Here is a 25,028-nt window from a genome sequence, read left to right as displayed (position 1 = left end):
TTTACAAGCACCCTGGATCATCCTCTAAAGCATACTGATTCTTCTTTTTGTTTCTGTGACTCTTTTCTTCATACTGTATCATAAAATCTAATAGTAAATGTATTCTAGATCTCAATGGATATCTGTGGAAGCGTGGGAAAATACGATTTAAATAACCAGGAAAACTATGAGGGTTTCTGCAAGCATGCAAGGAGAAATGAGGTCAATGAGAAAGGATTACTGGTCAGTATCTAGTTTCTTAGTAGGAAGACTTGGTTTTCAAAGCCCCGCAATATTTTTTTCTTATTTCTTACACCTCTCTTGTCACCTCATATTATGGCTAATACACATCTCTTTTTCCATTTCATACAGAATGCCTGAGGCTGAACTTTGTTGTATCTTTGTATCCCGATAGCCAACAGTCTATATATAGTATATGCCAATATGTGTTTTTTTTTGTGTGTGTGTGTGTGTGAATATGTGTTTTTTTTTTAAAGCAAATATTCAGCCAGCTACTGAGTTGGAAAAAGAAACAGGTATTACAGATAGCTCCTTGAGAAACATACAGCCTTGTATGGAGAGCATTCTAACGTATATGGGACAACTGTCATAGTAAATGACCTAGAGAATTGAGTATCAAATCCTGTTCTACAGAATATAAATACTATAAAAATTTGTAGTAGGTACAAGTTAAAGTGATGTAGTTCATTTGGGGGTGAGGCATGGTCGAGACAGTTCTATTTAAGCCTTAGGGGTGATTAGAATCTGGAAGGGATTCTTGCTGAAAAAAAAAAAAAAAAAAAAAAAAAAAAAGCCAGAGACCACTTTAAGGTGGATTCCCGCAGAGGCAACCTAAGACCTTTGCACGAGGTGGATTCCTTTTGCCCAAGGCTAAGAGGCGCAAGGGTGGGGGGGGCGGGGCTGAGCTTGCAGAACCCAGGCCCTGCTTGTAGAGAATTTTTTTTTTTTTCTTTCGCACTTTCTGCTGAGGTCTTTCCCTGCCGTTCTAGCTGGCTTGCAGCGGAAAGGGATCGTGGTCAAGTGAAGCTCTAATGCTTTCTAAGGAGCTCCGAGGCTCCCCCGGTCCTCCGGTGCAGGGCACGGCAGCACGAGGCGGGAGGTTCGCAGCTCAGTGCGCATGCTCCGAGAGGTTGGCCAGGGAGGGGCGCTTCAACCCCTGCCTCCTAGACACTTCCGGGGCGGGGGGAAGACCGGAAGTACGGGGGCGGGCGCCTACTTCCTAATCTCGCTTCCCTGCGGAGCGCCGCGGCTCTCGGCTGGCGGACGGTCGTGTCTCTGTTCGCTCTGCTTTTCACTTTGCCGCGGGACTAGAAATGGACCCAGGGGGAACCTGAGCCCAGTGGGCGGCAGCCTCTACGGTAGCGCGTCCGTTTATTCCAGCCTCGCCCGGCCCTGTTCGGACTGTCGTCAGCACCCTGGTGCTCCACGCCGCCTCCGGTCGCCTCGTGTTTATTCCCGGTCAGCGGCGGCTCCTCCCGCCCCGCCCCGCCCCGCCCCGCCCCCCGCCCTTATGTACGATCGAGCTCCCCGCTTGCTCAGATTGGCTGAAGGTGGCAGCACTGAGGAGCATGTGGGCCCTGGGTCCTACCAGGTACCTGTCCTGAGGCAGCAGGCAACAGGTAAGAGGTAGGCAAAGGCAAGCCTGACTGCCACAGCACCTCACTGTCGGCCACGTCCACTTCTCTGTGCTTCTAACACATAATGGTACCATTTCACAAGTGCAACAAAGCATAAAATAGGGAAAACACTCCTTATGTTACAGGTGATGATCATTATGTTACAGGCAAGATCATTCCTGTGTCGCATTTCACAAGGTCACCAAGCCCATGGGTAGGACTTTCGATGCTGCAGTGGTTGTCTCCATCATACTTTGAGGTGCACCGGTTAGATCTAGGAATTTGATTTCCTGGCTCTGACGACTGTTACGAGTCTTCCAAGTCTGTATCCTTCTTACCGCTTACTGTTGATTTTCTTTGTAATCCTGTCGCCTTCACGTTCCTCTGCTACCATGAACCCAGAGACACTTCATTTACGAACATGTAACTTTTCTATTTTGCAGTGTGATTTAAAGATAATCCCGTGTATTTTTGGATAGATGCTTCCTAACTGTCCATATCCATCTTCTTCTTCTTTTTTTTTTTAAGAGTTCATTTATTTATTTATTCATGAGAGACCCACAGAGAGAGAGAGAGAAAGAGGCAGAGACACAGGCAGAGGGAGAAGCAGGCTCCCTGCAAGGAGCCCGATGTGGGACTCGATCCCAGGTCCCCGGGATCGGGCCCTGTGCCTGAGGCAGATGCTCAACCACTGAGCCACCCAGGCATCCTCTCCATCGTCTTTTTTAATTTTTATTTACTTATGATATATATATATCTATATATATATAGAGAGAGGCAGAGACATAGGCAGAGGGAGAAGCAGGCTCCATGCACCGGGAGCCCAACGTGGGATTCGATCCCGGGTCTCCAGGATCGTGCCCTGGGCCAAAGGCAGGCGCCAAACCGCTGCACCACCCGGGGATCCCCCCCCCCCTCCATCGTCTTTTTGAACATACTATTGAGAGCCCACATTCTGGGGGGGAGGGGGGGAAAGCTATGTTTGAAGAGATGGAGTGGGAATGGATAATTAATTACTTGCAATAATTATTTGCTCTCATTTGTTTGCCGTTAGTGACTTAGGGGAAACATTTAACGAATACTTATAATTTGCTGTCTGCTTTTTTTAATTTGATGATTTTGTGGAGCTTACTACCATCCAATTACAGTTTTTCCCTGGTTAATCTGCATTTCCCCTATTGTTACACTATATTTTTTTAACAAACGCTATTACCATGTTTACATGACTGATCAGATTAGGATATTATGTTGATTTAGGCTTCTTTGGGTGGAGTGCAGATTTGTCATTGTTTTAATTTTTGAATTTTACTGCTTTTCGGCTTGTGACGTTCAGTGTTCTTGGAGCCTTTGTCTATATTTAATACAATTGAGTTGTTGTAAACATTAACTCCCTAACAATATATCAGCCACCAACCACCACCCCAAATACTATGCCTGTGATGCTTTTCTATCCTTATTTATTTAACACAGCTGAACACTGTCTTTAGAAATATTTTTTCCCCTGATATCTGTAACATCATCATTTTTTCCTGGTTCTTTTTCCAATTATCTTGAAACAGTGCCTGATGCATGGTTAGGACCTAACAAACGTTTGTTAAATGTTGAATCAGGCAATCGTTTTTCCCCTCAGTAATCAGTTCTTTGTTGTCTTCTTTAAAGGTTTTTATTTTTCTGAATGTCTTTTAAATGTTTATATATTTTCCTTCCTTTGGTGATTTCTTTTCTCATGCACTTTCTTGTTCAAATCCATAGTTTTAACTATTATCCCTATTCAGATTCTTATGGCTTCCAAAAGAAAGTCTTCAGAGAGGTGGGTGATTTATATCTCTAAGATGAACTTTCTCTTGATGTTAGGGCCTTCTCATTGCCCTTACTTTTTTGAACATCTTTATCTGGGTGTTCTCTAACATCTGAAACTCCCAAGTGTCTGAGTTCATCATTTTCCCCATCATTACTAACCCCTTTGAAAAATTCCCTATCAGTCAATTATAAACTTTACATTTTGGAATTATGCTAGACTTTTTATGACTGACCATGCCCATTGGTCATTTAGATCTATTGATTCTATATTCTCATTGTCTCTTAAATCAGTTCCCCTTCTTCATGTAACTGCCCTTGACTGTTCAGGCCTCGTTATTTCTATTCTAAGTTAAACCAATAAAATATTGCTGGTTTTCCTCTATTTCAGTTTCCAACTTCTCTCTTAAGGCTAAAATGATCTTCCTAAGATATAATTATCTTATTTGTATAAAAAAATTCCTTTTAACACTAAGGTTAAAATCTGAACTACTTAACTTAGTGCATAAGATTCTTCATGGTCTGATCCTTTACCTGGCCTTCCACATCCTCTCTCACCCACACCCAACACTTTACCCACATACTATCAGCAGTTTCAACTTTGCATTTTCTAGAAGTTCATGCTCACTCACCTCCAAGCTTTTGTAGCTGCTGATATTTTGCCTTGCGTGCTGTTCCTTTGTTTCTCACCTGGCTGAGTCCTACATACTCTTTTAGACTGAGGTAAAGTGAAATTGTTCTCTGACTCTACTATTTTTCCAGTTTTTCTCTGACTCCTTCATGACTCTTTCATAGCACTTTGATACTATATCTTAATTTATCTGTTAACTTATCTGGCTGCCACACTGTTACTCTCAGTTTTTAGCTCAATACCATAACACATAAATAGTTAATAAAAAAAATAAACAGTAATTCTTGGAATAAAATTTTAAAACAAGTCTAATGAGCTACATATAGCAGAATTAAAAAACTCACTACATGACTTATGTGAACTCTGCACCTTCTAAGAGATCCTTATTTGTGCTAAGGAGAATTTAATTGCTGTTTAAACTTGATTTACATAATAAATGGCACCCTACATCAGCTGTGTATTAGTTATCTGTATTGGTTCCATACCAGTTATCTAAGCTGGGTAACAATGGCTCCTAAATATATTCTTCCCCAGATTTCTTCTTTGATGAAGGAGTGGTTAGCTTTACCTGCCACAGAAGCATGAGCTTTCCATGCCCTTCCACTCATGCCTATGAGCTTATGCCACCAATAATGATTTATTTTTATTAGCCAATCAATTTAGGGAGACCACCTCAGGGAATGCAATTGGTCTTTAAGTTTAAATAAACAATATGTATGTGATTGCTGTATATGTTGATGTCCCTGAAGATGAGTATGTTTCAAAGATGTAGCTATTGCTTTTATATGAAGAATGACCTTTGTGTTTTGTGGCAGTTGCTGTAGCTGTAGAATTTGCCCTTTAATCACATGCTGCCCACCTTCTTTCTCAGAATGGACTGACTTTTATTGCTTCATGCCAGTTTGATTTATCTTCTGCTGTTGGTGCCTCAAACTCAGTATTTCCCAAACTGAACTTACTTATTTCTCTTCAAATTATCCCTTCTCCTTCTATTCTTAATTTCTTCTTTCTACCTGACAGTTTGATTTATCATTCATAGTTGGCATTTCACATGCCAATATATCCATATGTCTCAAGTCAGAATTTTCTCTCACTCCACTAACCCTAATTCCCCAGAACCACCTTCTCCCATATTTTATACCTTAATTATTGGCAGCATTGTTTGTAGTTTATTATTTGTCTGGCTTTCCCATTACTGGAGGCCAGAGTTTTAGCTTATTCATTATTATACCCTCACTGTCTCTCTCTGCACACGATAAAGCATTCACTATTGTTGAATGAATGATTAAAGAAAGGTGTAATTTAGAATATCACTGATGAATTCTGTATTTATTGATTAATGTTCAGGGCACTATGGCAGGGTGGCTAAACATCTTGATTTATGTGGGAACATCCTGGGTTTAGCAATAATGTCTTACATCTGAGCAAACTAGGACAGTTTGCCACTCTAATGTACATTAGGTATACAATAATGAATAAAACAGACAAGTCCCTTCTTTCATGGAGTTAATCAGTATAAACACTTTAATTTTCTTGTGGTTTTGCTTGAGGTCAGTGTTTTATGTAAACTTCTAGCCTATTGATGAAAGATTCTATATAATTAATTATTGAAAACTTCAATGAGGATTTTATGAGTACTGGCTTTCTTGAATACGTGTTTTCTATTTTGTGTTCTTTTCCATTTTTCTATGAATTTCAGTATTATGCAATTAATTTCACACTTGTTTAGGTAGATTCAGTTAGAATCTCTGCTATGGTGTTAGAACAGCTGCCTCAGAACTAGTCTGAACTTAGCTTTCTTAGTTTTTATTTTTATCTCACATTACCTCATGTTTGTATGAACCTAAATTAAAAAAAAAAACCTTCAGAAAATCTTTCCTTGTAAGATTAAACATTTAGGCAGAAAACTGCATAAAAAGTATGGTGTAAGAGGTAAACACTCAAGAAATATAACTTGTCCAATTTCCCTTTCAATTATACCTTCTTTCCTCTCCCTTAAGCAGTTTTCTGATTTTTATGGCAATCATTTCCTTGCTACTCTTTATGGATTATTAAATCTTGTTGATGAAATGACCCCTTTATCATAATACAACATCTCTCTTATCTTTAGTATTTCTTGTTCTAAAATGTACTTTGTCTGATTGTAATATAGTCACTCCATCTTCCTTTGATTTATAGATGCATGGCATATCTTTTCCATTCTTTTATTTTTAACACTTCTATGTCTTTATGTGTTATGAGGGTTTTCTGTGGACAGCATAAAGTTAAGTCTTAGTTTGTTATCCAGTTGAGAATCTCTGCCTTTTATATTGGGGTATTTAGAACTTTTCTGTTTTTAAAATATTTTATTTATATGACAGAATGAGAGAGGGAAGGAGGGAGTGTACAAGCAGGGAGAGCGGCAGGCAGAAGGAGAGAGAGAAGCAGACTCCATGTTGAGAATGGAGTCCAACATGGGGCTCGATCCCTGAGATCATGACCTCAGCTAAAGGTAGACACTTAACCACTGAAGTGCCCCAGAATTTTTCTATTTAATTTAACTATCAATATTGTTGTGTTTAAATTTACTCTCTTGATATTTGTTTTCAGAATATATCTCTTCATTCTCTTTATTTTTTCCCTACCTTTGTTGAATGAGTTTAGTTGTTTGGTTTACAATTTACATCCCTAACTTACCACAGTCTACCTTCAAATAATATAGTATCACTTCTCATATAGTATGTGAACCTTAATATGGTGTGCTTTCATTTCTCACATCTCATCTTTTGTGCCGTTGTGGTCATATATTATACTTCTATATATGTCATAATGTCACAATAATTTGAAAATGGTTTGTCTTCCTCTCTAATTTTTCCCCACTCAGTTTCCCTCCATCAATGTACTTTTTAAAAACTTTATTTATTTACTTAAGTAATCTCTATATCCAACGTGGGGCTTGAACTCACAACCCTGAGATCAAGAGTTGCACACCCTTCTGACTGAGCCAGCCAGGTGCCCCGTATCAGTGTATTTTTCATTTCAGAACTTTGATCTGGGCATTTTTATATCTTCCCTTTATCTCTTCATCACATTCATCTTTCTTCTACCTTGTTAAACAGATGGAGATTATTTATAATAGATAATTTTAATGTTCTTGTGTGTTAATTCCATCTTCTCACATATATATCTTTCTTTCACTGACTTTTCTCCTGTTTATAGGACATATTTTTCTGCCTCTTGGAAGACCATTTCCTGGTGTTTGCACTATTCGTATTTTTATAATCTTTAGCTTGGTTTGTGTGTGTTTATGTGTGTGTTTTGAAGGAAATCTGTGTCTTGTTCTCTGATTGTTTACCCTGATTTGGAATAATTCACTGGTATCCTGGTTTTTCAGCTCTACTGGATGACCCTTGCTTTTCAAAATGGACCTTGGCTTCCTCTTAAGGATTTCTGTCCTTGTAGTCTTTGTTACTATCCAAAAGTACTTTTTTTTTTCTTGCCTTTGGACAGTTGGTATGAACTATCAGTTGCTAAATTAACACCTAGAGTTTTAGTATCATTCATGAAACTTTTACTCATCACCTCTGTGTGATTGAGGACTTCTTCCTTTTTCACCTTCCAAGCATTTTAGAACTTGAGATATTTTTCCTTGTTTAAAGTCATTTAAAGTTAAAGTCCTGCTTCAGTAGATTGTTGGTTTTTAAAGGTAAGGTCTATATTTTACTCACTTTTAAATGCCGCAATACCTAACCAAATAATTATTTCTTTTATTTAAAAAAGCTTTTAATTCCATAATAACATTTACAATATCATTACTGCTCTTCAGGGCTCAGATTGCCTTTGCTCTTGACACATTTGCTTATGATATGACCAATTCTATGTCCTTAACCTCTACACCTGTTTCATTAAAGGTTTTATTTTAATTCCAGTTAGTTGATATAGTGTTATATTAGTTTCAGTGATTCAGAATAAAATTAGTGATTTAACATTTTTGTACAACACCCAGTGCGCATCACAACCAGTGCACCCCTTGATCTCTACTGCTATTTAACCAATCCTCCCACCTTCTCCCTTCTGGTAACCATCAGTTTGTTCTATACACTTAATAGTTTAATTTTTGGTTTCTCTTTTGTTTCCTTTGCTTGTTTGTTTCATTTCTTAAATTCCACATATGAGTGGAATCATATCGTATTTGTCTTTCTCTGATTGACTTATTTTACTTTGAATTATATTCCCTAGCTCCATCCATGTTGTTGCAAATGGCAAGCTTTTATTTTTTTTTTATGGCTGAATAGTATTCCTATCTATCTATCTATCTATCTATCTATCTATCTATCTATCTATCTATATCTACATATCACATATTCTTTATCCATTCATCAATCGATAGACCTTGAGTTGTTTCCATATCTTGGCTATTGTAAATAATGCTGCTATAACTGTAGTGGTGCATGTATCCCTTTGGATTAGTGTTCTTGTGTTTTTGGGTAAATACCTAGTAATGTGATTGCTGGATTGTAGAGTAGTTCAATTTTTAACTTTTTGAGGAGCCTTCATACTGTTTTCTATAGTGACTTCACAAGTTTACATTCCCAGCAACAATGTAAGATTACCCTCTCTCCAGATCCTCACCAATACCTCATGCTTCTTGTGGTGTTGATTTTAGCCATTCTGACTGGTGGGAGGTGATATCTCATTGCAGTTTTGATTTGCATTTCCCTGATGATAAAGTGATAATAAGCATTTTTTCATGTCTCTGTTGGCCATATGTATGTATTTTCTGGAGAAATGTCTCTACATGTCTTCTACCCATTTTAAAATTAAATTATTTTTTATGTGTCGAGTTTTAGAAGTTCTTAATGTATTGTGGCTATTAAGCCTTTCAGATATGTCTTTTGCAAATGTCTTCTTGTATTCCATAGGTTGCCTTTTAGTTTTGTTGATTGTTTTCTTCACTGTGCAGAAGCTTTTTATTTTGATATAATCCCAATAGTTTATTTTTTTGCTTTTGTTTCTCTTGTCTCAGGGGTCATATTTGGAAAAAAGTTGCAAAGACAACTGCCAGAGAAGTTACTGCCTGTGTTCTCCTCTAGCATTTTGATGCATTCTTGTCTCACATTTAGGTCTGTCATCCATTTCGAGTTTGTCTACAGTGTAAGAAAATGGTCCAATGTCCTTCTTCTATATGTGGCTGTCCAATTTTTCCAACATAATTTGTTGAAGAGACTGTCTTTTTTCCATTGGATATTCTTTCTTGCTTTGTTGAAGATTAGTTGACCATAGAGTTGAGGGTCCATTTCTGGATTCTTTATTCTGTTCCATTGATCTATGTGTCTGTTTCTGTGCCAGTACCATATTGTCTTGATGATTACAGCTTTGTAATATAGCTTGAAGTCTGGAATTGTGATGCCACCAACTTTGGTTTTCATTTTCAAAATTCCTCTAAGTATTTGGGGTCTTCTCTGGTTCCATACAGATTTTAGGATTATTTGTTCCAGCTCTCTAAAAAATGTCAGTGCTATTTTGATAGGGATTGCACTGAATGTGTACATTGTTCTGGGTAGCATAGACATTTTAACAGAATTTGTTCTTCCAATCTATGAGCATGGAATGTCTTTCCATTTCTTTCTTTCTCAATATTTTCATAAGTGTTTTGTAGATTTTAGAATACAGATCCTTTACCTTTTTGATTAGGTTTATTTCTAGGTATCGTATGGTTTTTGGTACAATTATAAATGGGATCAATTCCTTAATTTCTCTTTCTTCTATCTCATTTTTAGCGTACAGAAATGCAACTGACTTCTGTGCATTGATTTTATATTCTGCCTCGTTGCTGAATTCCTGTATGAGCTCTAGTAATTTTGGGGTGGAGTCTTGGGTTTTTCACATAAAATATCATTTCACCTGCAAACAGCCACTGTAGAAGACACTGTGGAGGTTCCTCAAGAAAGTAAAAATAGAGCTACCCTATGACCCAAGAATTGCACTACTAGGTATTTACCCCAAAGATACAAATGTAGTTATCTTCAGGGGCCCCAGTGTTTATAGCAGCAGTGCCACAATAGCCAAACTATGGGAAGAGCCCAGATGTCATTTGTCATCTACAGAGGAATGAATAAAGATGATATGGGGTGTATAAATAAATATATATATATATATACACACACACACACATATGTATATATAATATATATGTATATCTATAATATATGTATATATAATATATATGAATAAAATATATATATACACACATACACACATACATATGTATATATATACATACATACATATAATGGAATACTACTCAGCCATCAAAAAGGATGACATCTTACCATTTCAATTGATGTGGATAGAACTAGGGGGCAGGATATTATGCTGAGTGAAATAAGTCAGTCAGAGAAAGACAATTATCATTTGGTTACACTCATATTTAGAATATGAGAAATAACACAGAGGATCATAGGGGAAGGAAGGGAAAATGAATGGAAGAAATCAGAGGGAGAGAAGCCATGAGAGCTTCTTAACTATAGGAAACTAACTGAGGGTTGCTGGAGGGTAGGTGGGTGGGGGGATGGGGTAATTGGATCACGGGCATTAAGTAGGGCATGTCATGTGATGAGCGCTGGGTGTTACATGCAATTGATAAATAACTGAGCTCTACATCTGAAACTTTGTACTATATGTTGGCTAATTGAATTTAAATAAAAATAAAAACGTGGACTTTGAAAGAAATACATAATTTCTTGTTTTAAAAAGACTTTTATTATTAGTCCAGATTATTAGCAAGATTTTAAACTATACTAATTATTACCATATATTCTCCTTTAGTGTATAAGATTCTCACAAATTTTGAGTCCTCACTTTCATTCTTTTATTACCTATTGATGATAGCTGTTCTCTTCCAAATCTTCTGTGATATCTGTGTTGCTTAAACTATACTCATTTTCTTGATACATTTCTTGAAATTTTTTATCAGTCTTTCAGAAGACTAAGTCTGTCTACTAAGTTTATTAAGTCTGTCAAATTTTATGATTATTTGTTCCAATGAAATTTGTATCTTAGCTTTGTAGACCTTTGTATCTTAGATTTGTACAACTTAGATTTGTAGACTTTTGTATCTTAGATTTGTAGGCGGCAATCAAGAAATATTTACTGAGCACCAACTATGAACAAAAGCAAAGAGATATTATTAATTACTTGCTGTAAACTCACTTTAAATTATTTCAATCTAACTTGTCTCTACAACTTTATATATGCTATTCTCTACAAATGATAGATGTTCCAAAATGTAAAACACTGGTCTTCTGAGAATTAAATATATTTTTAGCTAAATGTAACTTATTTTCATCTCAACCAAATATTCTTAGAAGAAAAAAGCCTTTGTTTTCTATTTCTTTAATTATTTTTTCAGTTGTTTAGGAATTCCAGTTTTGTAGGTTCTTTAATATAAAACATTCTGCTCTTAAGTCAGGTTTTAAAAGATGCAGCAAATTCTGTGGCTCACCATTAGTTCTGATAATATAGTATCCACAATTGAGATTACTAAATGATTTTATATATTTTGAATGCTTTTTCTCTGAAATCACTGGGACTCTGTCGTATCTTCCAGTGATACGATTTTTACTTTTATAGGTGGCTACGCACCATTCCTTTCTTTGGCTACCAGAGAAAGTACATTTACTGTTGCCTCTAACACTGAGAAAGCTGTTCCAGGGCCAGGGCACTATAATGTTTCAGAAGCACAGGTAAATTTATAAAAGTTATTATATATAATTGTTGGTGTTGATAAAAATTATATTTTCTTCCTCTAATAGGCTAATATGTCATTTATCAGATTTTATTTTCCCTTCATATTATCATTCTTTTAATCTATATTTTGTTATTAGAATGTGAGAAAATAGAAGTGTTTAATGTTGATTGCCTGGTTGAATGTTCTTCATTATTCTATGAATTCTATAAGACATAAACATTGTTTTATAGGCTATAATGGGCAGATAATAGGATGCTGGACAGATAACAAAAAAATAGATTTCTATTACATTTTCCCCCTTGACTTCCAGTTGTCTTCTCTTTCATGTGCATTACATATACACATAATTCTTCTTCCCACATATATAGTTTAAAAAGCACAATTAATTATGTATAATTTTCAAGTATAACTTCCCTGACAGAGCCAAATTCCTCTGAAGGAGCTGCTGCATTCAGAAATGATATTACAGTGTCACTACGAATTAGATCTTTAGATTAAGACCTTTTCTACTTTTGTTTTTTTCACATTCCTCTTCCATTATTCTGCAACCTATAGATTAAATGGTAACTAAATATGACATGAGATATTTTGAAGAAGTGGTTAGTAGTGTGGGCTCTGGAACTAGACTACATTTGAAATCTGTCTCTGTCACTTATTAGCTCAGACAGATTTCAAATGTAGGTAGATTTAATCTTAACTAATCTCTTTGGGCTTTAGTTTCCTCATCTGTAAAAAAGGGGTACTGAGTTTGTAGGCTTTTTCTAAGAGTTAAATATATTAGCAAGCAATTTAGAATAGTGCTTGATTATAGGTAGCATCCAATAACTTTTTATCTACTATTAGTGTTGCCATTTTACAATAGAAAAGAGAAAGAAGGAGGGAAGATGAAAGCAAGGTGTTGTAGGAAGCAAAGAAATGCAAGGGGACCTGTTAGTTTCTGTAACTGATTATGAAGCTGTAGGTGGCTTAATTTTTTCCATTACTCGTTCTGTGTTTCCCATCTCTTTAAAGGAACTTTATCTGATGGAGTTTTCAGCTTGATGTAGTGACTAGAATCTTTAGTTCTAAGGAGTGTGAGCTCTTGATTCACAGGCTTCCTTCTCAAACGTTTAAATAAACTTGCTCTTAGCATTTTCACTGGACATTATAGTTCAGGGAGGCTCTGCATGGTGTCTCTGTGTTCCATCCCATCGCGGTGCCTGTGGCTGTCATTAGTACTGTTTTTCAGTCTTGGTCAGTGTTAATCACCTTAGCCAATACTCTTCTTATTTTGCTCTCTAGCAACAGAGCCTGGAATGGCCATTTGATGGTCTCAACTTCCAATTCAGTAGAACATTTATGGCTCTTCCCTGGGTTCTTGAAACTTCCAGCATACTAGCGCCTAGAGGGCAAAAAGCAAAAAATAGTAACAGGTCATTAGATGTCATCATTAGAAGTGTCACTCCGGCTTCCATTCCGTGGCTCACAGCCGGCATATTATGGGTATATGGGCTTGCTAGTTTTACCAGTAGTTCTTTTAAGACTGTAACATTATTCCAAGAGGAGAATGCAATAAAATACACAATAGGTAGTTTTCAAACTTCTTTAATATGACAAATATCAGGATGTTGGAATATTAATATTGATTTTAGTCAATTCCATATGTAAAATAAAGTGCAATTTAGATCTGATTATATTTTATCCCAAATTGGGTACATTTCTTGAATTTCAAGAATAAGGAATTAGGAAATGTACTTTTTAAATGCAATGGGCGATCTAAGAAAGAGTTCTAGTATTCTCTGTTTTTCTTCTTAAAAATATAAAATGCCAGGAGAAGATTGGTTTCCTTGGTTTAAAAAATGACTCTGACTTACTTATTCTATTGCTGTTTTTTTTTTTTTTTTGTCCATTATTATTTTAAATGGCTGAATTAGGAAATGTGTTTGAAATGTGACATAGTTAGCATACTAGTTCTATAAATAATTAATATACTGGAAAATAAAGAAATAATCTTATTGGAAATAATCTTATTTGAAGTATTTAACAATTTATTTTTATACTTTTTTTTTGAAGCATAGATTGAAATATTCCTTTCTGTTAGCAATTACATAGAAAATGTTATTTGGAGACTTCAGATGAAATTTGGAAAGATAGTGTAGTTGTAGTTGTGAGGGCCTGCCTCCACTGTGTATAATTGTTGAAGCTCTTATAAAAACAGAACAGTTGGGAGCTGAAACTGTGTGCCCCAATTTGGTCTTCTCTATTTCTCTGTTTTTGTTATGGTTATTTCACTTTGATTATAGTTGTCACTACTATTGCAAAGTTGAAAGTGACGATGGGAGTATTCATTTTCCTTTCCAGCTCTTGCCCAGTTATGGGCAAATTCATTTTTTCCTTTTTCTCCTCTAGCATATCTGAAGCATGCTAATTTTTTTCAAAAGGAAATTTTCTTAGAAAACAACATAAGGGAATTTAAGAAAATAAAAGAAGCAAAAGAATGGAGTTTACGAAGTGCAAGTTTCTGATCCTCCGATAGATAATTAGCTTATTAGGTCACATACCTTATTCTGTTTGTATTTTTTCCTAGAATGAATTTCACTCCAAAGGGTCAGTTCAAATTTCATTTTTGTTTTCTGGTTCTAATTCTCTTTTAGTTTGTGACCTGTCTGCATGGTGGATACCATTTTGTTCCTTGCTATATAAGATTGATTTTAGATGTGGAGATCTCTTCCTTGGATACAGATAAATAGTTTTTTCGTTTTTCCACAATCTAGCCCTAGTAATAGATGTTCAAATTAGGTTTGATTTTTGATCTGATACATTTCACTAGAGCTGAATAATAGGATAATATCGTACATGATAACAGTGCATGGCTTCACCCTTCAGATGAGACTCTGCATCCTGTATTGTTGGGAAGTTGCTGGCAATGTAGTAATTCATCAAATAGCCACAGCGTATAGCCATGACTCAAGAAGTAGGAAGGGTGTTTCTCACAAGTTTTCATATACTTCATTACATCATATACTTCATTACCTCATAATATAATTTTTGGGTATTTATCTGACACATAGTAGTTCCTTTTATAACCTCTTGTTATTATGAAATATGAATTGGTAATTATTAAATATGAATTATTGGAAAAAAAGTCCTGGTTAATTTCAACCAGTTAAAAAAAATCAGATTAATTTTACTGCCTTCTGTTGAAGTTCAATATAAATTCAGATTGCAGTGTGAAATATAAGATCATAAAGACTAGAGTAATGGCTTTCAAAGAATTAAGATTTGAGATGTTCTCTTTTCACATGAGTTTACTTTTTATGTAACTTGCAATGTTAATGTTTTTGCAAAATCATTAAATTTTGTTACAGATCCAAACTCTTTAAACACAGGGATTATGGTCTGATTAAAACAGTTATCAAAAAAAAAAAAAACAGTTATCAAGTAGTGGGTTGGCTACCTAAGAATATAATTTTGACTCATTTTGTAAAAAGAATATCTCTTTTGTGTATTTTTGGAAAGATGAAAGCCGAATAAGAGACAAAGTAGAGATAGGCTCAGTTAAGAGTGATTATGAACATCTAACATATATACCATGAGAAAAGGTCTATTGACAAATCAGGAACTTAAATCTTATCTGATCAATCAATGCCAACCATTATTACTATGAATTATTTTTGAAATGATTACACTATGAGTGTTAATTGAAACTAATAAGATGGAATTTTATCTGAATTCACTGGCTATTAGGCAGTTGATAATTTTCTCATTTCAGAGAATCCAGACATGTGGCATAGAGAGCTGTGGGAGATTCCTCCCAGTCCCTTCTCTGCATTAAACAATGTTTAAAATTAATCTGAGCATAAAACCAAGCTGTTAAAAAATTGAAGAAAAAACCACCAACCAACCAACCAAAAACCCATGCTGTTGCCAGTAAGCCTACATAGGCATCCCTGGAAATGACCAAAAAATAGTTCATGAAAATAATTAATCCTAAGCAAGCTTGGAAGGCTTATATTTTCCCTGCAGTGTGAGTACCACTATTTGTACCTTGTTTCAGAGGTGCATATTCGCTATAGGCCTTAGTGTATACTCTTTATTCTTGCTCTAGAACTTTGGGGATTTCTTTATTTTGATTCCTGTTTTAAAACTGAGTTTTACATTCTCTTTGAGCACTTTGAGTACAGTAAATTTTGGTTTGAGTTCAGAGTTAAAACTGACAACTGTAATTGTCATCCTCTTATTATCCCCTTATACTAGAATGATACCTTCAGTCAAGATACCTTAACTTTCACAGGTTGGATTTTAAAACTCTTTGTTCATATTGATATATAATGCTTGTTAACTAGGTATTAATTATAAAGTGCTTCTTTTAATTATTTCATGTTTTTTTTCTCTCTAGTATAATATAAAAGGAGGTCATAGTCTACAAAACCGGGAGAAGCGTTTTAAGAACTTTGGTTCAGAGAGTCCAGGACCAGCAAGCTATGATCAGTTTTATCCTGGAACATTAGATACCGTGAAAAGAAAAGCGCCACAGGTTAAAGAGCATTTTCAGTCACTGTGTCGCTATGTTAAGTTATACTTCTGACATTTCTTTTAGTTAGAATAGAAAAGGTTTTATGTTTTATGTGGTAAATACATTAAAAAACTTTAAAAATTAGTAGGTTTATTGGTATCCATATTTCATAATTAAATGAATATTCAATGTGTATAAACTAATTTTTTTATTTATTAACAACTGACTTCATTTTTGCTTATGATAAACCTATAGTCACTTCCAGTGTCTATGGTGAACAGAAAGGAAAGGAGTTTTTAAAAACCATCTGAGTAGTCTACCTATGTATAGAGAGGAAACTCTGTGATAAATATTATTAATAAAACAGTGAAATTTAAAACATGTTTCCTGAAATAAAAAAGCTTAAAATTTAGATGGGAGAGAGATATATAAATTGCTACTAATGCAAGATGAAATATGATAGATGCTAAATAAATAACTATGTAATTAAATACCATAGGAATTTTAAAATTATTATTTTTAAGGGAGAGAGAGAGAGCATGGGGGTGGTGGGCAGAGGGAGAGGGAGAACCTCAAGTGGGCTTTGTGCCCAGCTTGGAACCCGAGGCAGGGCTCAATCTCACGACCTTGAGACTGTAACTTTATAGCCAAAATCAGGAGTCAGATGCTTAACCAACTGAGTTATCTAGGCACCCCAAGACTAGTATATCATGGCAAAGTATACTTTGTAGAGGATTTATAGAGGAGGTTAGCCTTGAGGAATAATGTTGGAAGGCATGGAGAACTACGTGAGTGAACAGAGAAGTAGAGTCCATGGAAGACAATAAGGTTATATTGACCCAAAGTAAAAAAAAAATGTGTAGGAATCTAGCAAATGATAGGTTTGGAAAGGTATGCTGGTGTTATGTAATGAATAATTATTATACCAAAGGCCTACCCCTTCAAAATACAAATCTAGAAGATTTTGATTGCAGTTTATTTAGAGTGGTTCTCTTTTCTCTTTCCATATCTATTTCACATAGCTTATATTAATTACATTTTAATCAGCTTTGTTTAGGGGACATATTTTAGGGCTCAGTACTCAGATGAATGTCAGGTCAATGACAATGAAGTTAAGGTTAGTAAGCATATTTAAGTATCAGCTGTTTTGTGTGTGGGGACAAGTAAATGTTCATTTACTTATGCAGGGGCTTATCAGACTTTTTTTTTAGAAGGACACATTTGTTTTATTAGACATTAATCTTTTATATTAGTGACACTGTATGATATTTTCTGCTGAAAAGTAGTAAATTATCGTTTAAGATGTGTCAATGTTTTTAATGGACACATTAGGAATTTTTCTGCTTGCTTGCTTTCTTGCCTGCCTTCCTTTCTTCCTTTCTTCCTTCCTTAACTTCCTTCCTTCCTTCCTTCCTTCCTTCCTTCCTTCCTTCCTTCCTTCCTTCCTTCCTTCCTTCCTTCCTTCCTTCCTTCCTTTTATAAATAAATCATCAAGATGAAAAGTATAGCATAGGGAATAGAGTCAGTAACATTGTATAACTTTGGGACACCTGGGTGGTTCAGCAGTGGAGTGTCTGCCTTTGGCTCAGGGCATGATCCCAGGATCTGGGATCGAGTCCCACAGTGGGCTCCCTGCTAGGAACCTGCTTCTCCCTCTGCCTAGGTCTCTGCCTCTCTCTCTCTGTGTCTCTCATGAATGAATAAATAAATCTTTAAAACAAACAAACAAAAAACATAGTATAACTTTATATGTTGACAGATGGCAATTGTATAGAATTGTCCAATTATTATGTTGTGCATTTGAAACTAGGATCAGACATGTGCTAGAGACTTTGTATAATAGACCTAATTCTAGGCACTGATAATACATAGAAGACAAATCATTGCTCCTCAGGATCATAATTTTAATAGGGAAATAATGACTATAATTTAATACAAACAGTTGATGCAATGCTATTTTAATTAAACATATGTCATAATAAAATGTCTACTAGTAGCCCAAAGTAATGATATCACAATCAAACTGGATATTGAAGAAGGATTTGTTAAATAGTTAAAAAGAATGGGAAAAACTAGTCCAGGCAGAGAAAACCATGTGAATAAACGCATTGAAGTATTTAATGGCATGTTTGGAAAAGAATAGAGTTCTTTAGTATATTTGGAGTATAGAATCTAAGGGAGGGTAGTAGGAATAGAGGATGGAGAAGGAGATAGGGATATATTTTGAAAAGTCTTGACATCATGCAAATAATTTTCTAAAGTAATAGGAGAAGTCATTCAATATTTCCATTTAACTTGGAAATAAGTCTAATAAGTATCACTGAAACTACTTAATAGTGGTCTCTAATGATAAAAGAAAATTCTGTCAGTGATAGTATGTTTATAACATGTCTACTGGGCATGCATACATTAAACTGTAACATTTATTTATTTATTCAGAAACAACAGAGGATCAATATATTCTGAGGTAGTTTTCCAAATAACTAAATGATTTAAATGCCAGTGTTTCATTTGCTAAATTTTATACTAGTATTTCTACTATCTGTTACTTCTTGTTTTTATTTAAATTATAAACTATTTGATGCTAAAGGAAATTTTGGAAAAGTGATAATCACCTTGAACTTCTGACTCTGTTCATTCTGTTAATTTTTGCATAGCTTTTTTTAGTTTATCATAAAATTGTGTATATATTACTATATATACATATATATACTTTCATATATATTACATACCTATAGTCATAAATTCTATTTTCTATTTCCATTTAGCATTATGTCATAGACATTTTTCTTGCTATCTTGTCAGCATAATTAGGATATTTTTATAGGGCATTAGTAATATGGAGATAAATCAGGAGCTAAGAAGGAATGAGGCCAGGAAGTGTTATAGAAAAATATACAGTTTATTTTTCCCTGGCAGATATTATGGTAGTATAGCACAAGTAACCACTGAACTGGTGATTGATGATGTGGCTGTAGGAGTGACTGCCTGCTGTTAGCATCAGTAGTATTTATTTACTAAACAAGGTAAATAACTGAGCCAGGTGAGAGAGACTCCTTTACTCTTAAGATGGCTTTAATAGTAATATTGTATATTATCTTAATTTATATGATTAAGTGAGACTTGAATTTACTTCTTTAAATTACTTTTATAAAATAAACATTTTTGGTTTATATTATGAAATGCATTAATTCAATATTTAACAATTGCCTTTTAGTAAATTTTAATATTTGGTTCTTTATTCCTTTTCTTGTCTCCAAGTAAATAATATAAAATGTTTTCTTACAGAAAATTTCAAGGGCACCACCTCCAGTTTCCAGAAGTGTTGATGTTCCTTCAATTCCTTCTTGTGGACGGTCATATGGTTATGATATTAATGAGGATGGCGGTATTATAAAACATTTTCCACCTGCTAGTGACAGTACACTAGGTCCAGCATACTATAAACCTCAATTGGTAAGTATAACACATTTCTTATTGACAATTGGAAGATTGTTTACGATTATGCATGTTTTAATTAATGTAATACTAACTGCAATAATAAATAGACTCCCAAATCTCTGTGTCTTAATACAGGTAGTATTCTTTTTTTCCCCATTCATGTGGATACTCCTTGTTGATAAGAGGCTTTCCTCTAGGTAGGGATACAGGAACACTTATTCCATTCATGTTACTATCATCCTTGAAGGGCTTCAGTTCATAAATATCCAGCCAGCAGAAGGGGAAAGATGGAGGACTGCTAGTGGGAAGTTTTTGTGGCCAAATCTGGGTGTTAAAGCTCAGTCACATAGATATACTTAAGTGCCAAGGAGGCTGGGAAATGTAGTCTAACTACATCTAGGAAGAAGAGGAAACAGGTTTTACTTACTAGAAGTCTCTGTTACAATGTATAATCCTATGCAATACATAGATATTCTTTTCCTGAATTTGAAAGGGAAAAAGCATTTTTTTAATAAAGAAATTTGAATCTGATAGTGTAAGCATTATTTATTTCATAAATGTTTATTAAAAAAGTTAAGGAGCATCTCTTTTTTTTTTTTGAAAACATTTTCTTTCCTTTTTTAAAGATTTTATTTATTTATTCATGAGAGACACAGCGAGAGAAAGAGGCAGAGGCACAGGCTGAGGAAGAAGCAGGCTCCATGCAGGAAGCATGACGTGGGACTCAATCCTGGGTCTTCAGGATCACACCCTGGGCTGAAGGTGGCGCTAAACCGCTGAGCCACCCGGGCTGCCCAAGGAGCATCTCTTTAATTAAAATATCAAGCATATTATAGCAGATCCATCTTGTGCAGGTTTTCAGATTCAAACCTGGCTAAAGCTGAGACAAAATTTCATTTAGCCAATTGAAATGTATGAATTATCCATGAATATGGATAATATGTCTGGTTTTATTTAATTACAAGACTGAAGTACATAGTGCTGTATTTTTATACTTTTATGAGATCTGGAAGAGGAATCCTCATGAGAAAAATGGCCAAAATTAAGCATAGTCTGAAGGAGAAACTGAAGAGAGACACGGCTTGGGCAAGGAATAGATATTTTCAGATTTGGGTTGACCTTCACTCTCAGTACTCTGTAAGTTTTCATTTGTATAGGTCTCCATCATTGAGCTTAGGTTCAAATATCTTTAGAAACCATTTGGTTTGTGGCTGTCTTGGGGCATTTTGGGGTCTTAGATCCTTTGAATTGTTTAAAGTTAAAAAATATTTTCTGTAATTTATATAATTATGCATAGACTAGTACAAATATAATAACAGATACCCACAAATGCAAACTGGTACAGCCACTATGGAGAAAAGTATGGAGGTTCCTCAAAAAGATAAAATAGAACCACTGTAATCCAATAATTGCACTACTGGGTATTTTCCCCAAAGCTATAAAAACACTAATTAAAAGGGATATATGTACCCCTACTTTTATAGCAGCACTATTTACAATAGTCAAGATATGGAAGCAGCTCAAAGGTCCATTGAAAGATGAGTGGATAATGAAGATGTAGTGTGTATATATATGCAATAGAATATTACTCAGCTATAAAAAAGAATGAAATCTTGCTTAGTGTAACAACATGGATGGATCTAGAGAGTATAATGCTAAGTTAAATAAGTCAGCCAGAGAAAAACAAATACCATATGCTTTCATTAATATGTGGAATTTAAGAAACAACAAGAAATGAGTAAAGGGAAAAAAAGAGGGAAAGATAACCCAAGAAACACACTTTTGACTATAGAGAACAAACTGGTGGTTACCTAGAGGGGAGCTCAGTAGTGGAATGGGTGAAATAGGCAATGGGAATTAAGGAGTGAATTTGTCATGATGAGCACTGGGTGATGTATGGAATTGTTGAATCACTGTATTGTACACCTAAAACTATACGCTGTGTATTAACTATACTGGAATTAAAAAAAAATAACTGATATCCATGGACCCACCATCACATATAACTTGGTAAAAATTTGTCACACTTGAATTCACTGTATTTTAACAACTGTTACCTTACCCAATTTCTCTCCCTCCATTCTTTTCCCTTTGCCATAGTAAACATTAAATCTTTATTAGGTACACGAATAACAATATATATTGTAGTATGATTTTAAAATTTTAAGTGAATTCTATCATTTGGTATATAGATTGCTTGCTATTTCACTTAATGTTTTATTTTCTAGATTTGACCATGTAGATATATTAGATCTAATTCATTAATTATTCCTGGTTAGTACTTTTTAAAAAAATAATTTTTAAATTTTGAAATAGTTTCAGACTGATAGAAAAGATGCAAGAATAATAAACTTTTCCATATAACTCAGATTCTGCAGTTAGCGTTTTATCACATTAGCTTTATCATTTTATCTCCCTATATATTTTATAGTTTTTATTAAGGAATTTGAGAGCATATTTCAGACATCATGTCACTTTTACCCTTAAATACTTAAATGTAAATTTCCTAGAGTACAACATGTTCTCTTTTATAATCATAATGCAGTTATCAAAATCAGGAAATTTTCACTGATATAATACTAATATCTAATCTACAGATTTTTTAAAAGATTTTTATTATTTGAGAAAAGAGCAAGAACAAGCACAAGCAGGGGAAGGGGCAGAGGAAGAGGGAGAAACAGACTGAGCAGGGAGCCTAACTCGAGGCACCCTCCAGGATCCCTGGATTATGACCTGAGCCAAAGGCAGATGCTTAACCGACTGAGCCACCCAGGTGTCCCTAATCTACAGATACTTTAAAGAAAGTGCTAATGATCTCAAGGATATCTTTTTTTTTTTTTTTAATAATTTTGTTCTGGAGTGAATCTGGTATTATATTTTGCATTTAGTTGTCCTGTCTCTTTGGATTCCTTGAATTTGGAACAGTTTAGTCTTTGTCTTTTGTAACCTTGGCTTTTTGTAGAGTATATCCTAGTTACTTTGTAGAGTATTTCTTAATTTTGGGTTTGTAGAATAGTTCTTAATTTTGGGTTTGTGTATATTTTATCATGACTACAGTATGTTTAGATATTTTGGCAGAAATACTCCAGAAATGACGTATCCTTCTCAGTGTATCACATAAAGAAGCACAGTATGTCTGCCTATCTCATGATAAGTGATGTTAGCTTGAGGTGGTGTTTTCCAGTTTTATCTACTATAAAGTTACTATTTTTAAAAAAATTATGAACATTTTGTGGGGGTTAATTTAAGAATAAGTAGATATCTTTTTCTTCATCAACCTCACTAGTTCAGTATCCTTTCATGATGCTTGATTAAATTTTACTGTGATGTTTATCAAATGGTGGTTTTATGATTCCATCTTTAATATTTATTTGTGTCAAATAAAGAGCTTTCTTTATCTTTCCCATTTCTAACAGCATGGATTCATGAATTCCCCTTTTACTCAAAAAATTATAATTTATTATTCTCATTATTTATTTTAAGGCTTAAATTACCTCAGATTTGATCTTTGGGAGTCCTTTTAAGCTGCTTCTAGTGTCTTTTTGACATGTCCTCATCATTCTTTAAGCATTTCTTTATCTTCTGGCACAGAATGTTCCACGTTCCACAGAATGTTCCACGTTCACCAAATTCTTTTTCCCTGACCCATCCTAGAATCAGACATTTCCTTAAGGAGCCCTACTTCCTTTTAATAAAGAATGGTATTTCAAAACAAGATCAGTATACTGTGTACATGCATTGCTACTGGGATGTCATTGCTTTAGGTTATCAATGGACAGAGTTAGAAATCCATACTTATTTCTTATCTATCTACTAAAAACTTTTGAGTTTCTCCTGACTCCTGACTTTGACAATTATGTTGATGTAAAAGAGAGTATCTTGTTCTTAGGAAATTCTAATCCAGTACCACAGGCTTTTTCTAGTCATTCCTTTTCTATGAGAAACTTATTACTCTGTTATTCTCAATATATATATTTTTTAAATTTTTATTTATTTATGATAGTCACAGAGAGAGAAAGAGAGAGAGGCAGACATAGGCAGAGGGAGAAGCAGGCTCCATGCACCGGAAGCCCGATGTGGGATTCGATCCCGGGTCTCCAGGATCGCGCCCTGGGCCAAAGGCAGGGGCCAAACCGCTGCGCCACCCAGGGATCCCTGTTATTCTCAATATATTTACTTACTTGCTTGCTCCTGTAAAACACTGAAATAATTTCACTGCTAACCCATCACTGCAAAAAAAAAAAAAAAAAAAAAAATACAGTCTTGACAAAGTACAAAACTCTTACTATAGATGACCTTGAGATTCTATGCAGACAGGAAGTGAAGGCTAAGATAGACTTGTAAACTGTCTGCTTGAACATTGAAGGTGTGCCCTAACACATGCACAGAGTACCTCTGCAAAGGTTCGAGACTTATTGGTTCAAGACATTTAAGGAAATGCCTAGTCCAACCTTTGTCTGACCATTACCTGACCACTCAGCTAACCAGACTGAGACTTCAGTAGACACCTATGACAGAGAATACAGAATCTAGAGATAGTCCAGAAAAATCACTAACCATACCAGTACCAACAAACCCTTAGGTGGTGGTGGGGATTCTGATTTTCAGAATTACCACATTGTATTATCTAAAATGTATAATTTTCAACAAAAGAAATGAGAAATCCAAAGAACAAAAAAATATGGCCCATATGTAGGAAAAGAATCAATAGAAACTGTTCTTGAGGAATCCAGCATGTTGGACTTATTAGACAAAGTTGTTAAATCAGCTATTTAAAATATATTCAAAGAAGTAAAGGAAGTTATGTCTAAAGAACTAAAGGAAAATATAAGAACAGTGTCTCACCAAATAGAATATATCAATAAAAAGTTACAAATTGTAGAAAGAAATAAAGTAGAAATTCTGGGATTGAAAAGTACAGTTATGGAAATGAAAATTTACTAGAGGGATTCAGCAATGGGTTTGAACTGACAGAAGAAAGATTAAGGAAACCTGAGGAACAACTCAATTGGCACTATGCAGTTTGATGAAAGAAAAAAGAATGAAGAAAAATAAACATAGCTTCAGAGACTTTTGGGATATCTTCAAGCATGCCAATATATGCATAAAGGAAATACCAGAAGAAGAGAAGAAAAATAAAGGATCAAAAAGAATGTTTGAAGAAATAACAGCTAAAAACATCTCAAATTTGTTGAAAAACATTGATCTACACATACAAGAAGTTTAATGAATTCAAAGCAGGATAAATGTAAAGAGATGGATATCTAGATACATTACAGTCAAACTGTTGAAAGCCAAAGCCAAAGAGGAATGTGAAAA

At 34.9% G+C, this 25,028-nt stretch overlaps 1 protein-coding gene and 1 long non-coding RNA gene across 45 annotated transcripts in view; one reads left to right on the top strand and one right to left on the bottom strand.

Moving 5' to 3' along the window:
- The first annotated feature begins 1,472 nt into the window (after positions 1–1,472).
- Positions 1,473–25,028, top strand: part of STPG2 (sperm tail PG-rich repeat containing 2) — a 523,536-nt gene continuing 499,980 nt past the window's right edge. For 39 of the 43 annotated variants that reach the window (XR_013371292.1, XR_013371283.1, XR_013371279.1 and 36 more), the window contains exons 1-4: positions 1,473–1,619; positions 11,656–11,768; positions 16,152–16,289; positions 19,557–19,724. Coding sequence is in view for 22 of the 43 variants with exons in the window: in XM_077882938.1 (XP_077739064.1) it covers positions 1,511–1,619; positions 11,656–11,768; positions 16,152–16,289; positions 19,557–19,724 (528 nt within the window). In the remaining 21 variants the exon portion in view is untranslated. The remainder of the gene's footprint in view (positions 1,620–11,655; positions 11,769–16,151; positions 16,290–19,556; positions 19,725–25,028) is intronic. The other 4 variants (XR_013371282.1, XM_077882940.1, XM_077882942.1 and 1 more) reach the window with 3 other exon arrangements.
- On the bottom strand, positions 10,784–23,316 carry LOC144304382 (uncharacterized). Of its 2 annotated transcripts, XR_013371296.1 has the most exons (3): positions 23,204–23,316; positions 12,701–13,154; positions 10,784–11,186 (listed from the first exon to the last, which is right to left on the bottom strand). It is a non-coding gene; the product is annotated as an uncharacterized LOC144304382 (long non-coding RNA). The 2 variants fall into 2 exon arrangements; XR_013371294.1 differs by lacking the exon at positions 10,784–11,186 and having other exon boundaries at positions 12,579–13,154.

Source organism: Canis aureus, chromosome 33, assembly GCF_053574225.1.
Source record: "Canis aureus isolate CA01 chromosome 33, VMU_Caureus_v.1.0, whole genome shotgun sequence".
NCBI lineage: Eukaryota > Metazoa > Chordata > Mammalia > Carnivora > Canidae > Canis > Canis aureus.
Note: the sequence above shows the minus strand (reverse complement) of the source record. Positions and strands in the feature narration are given on the sequence as shown.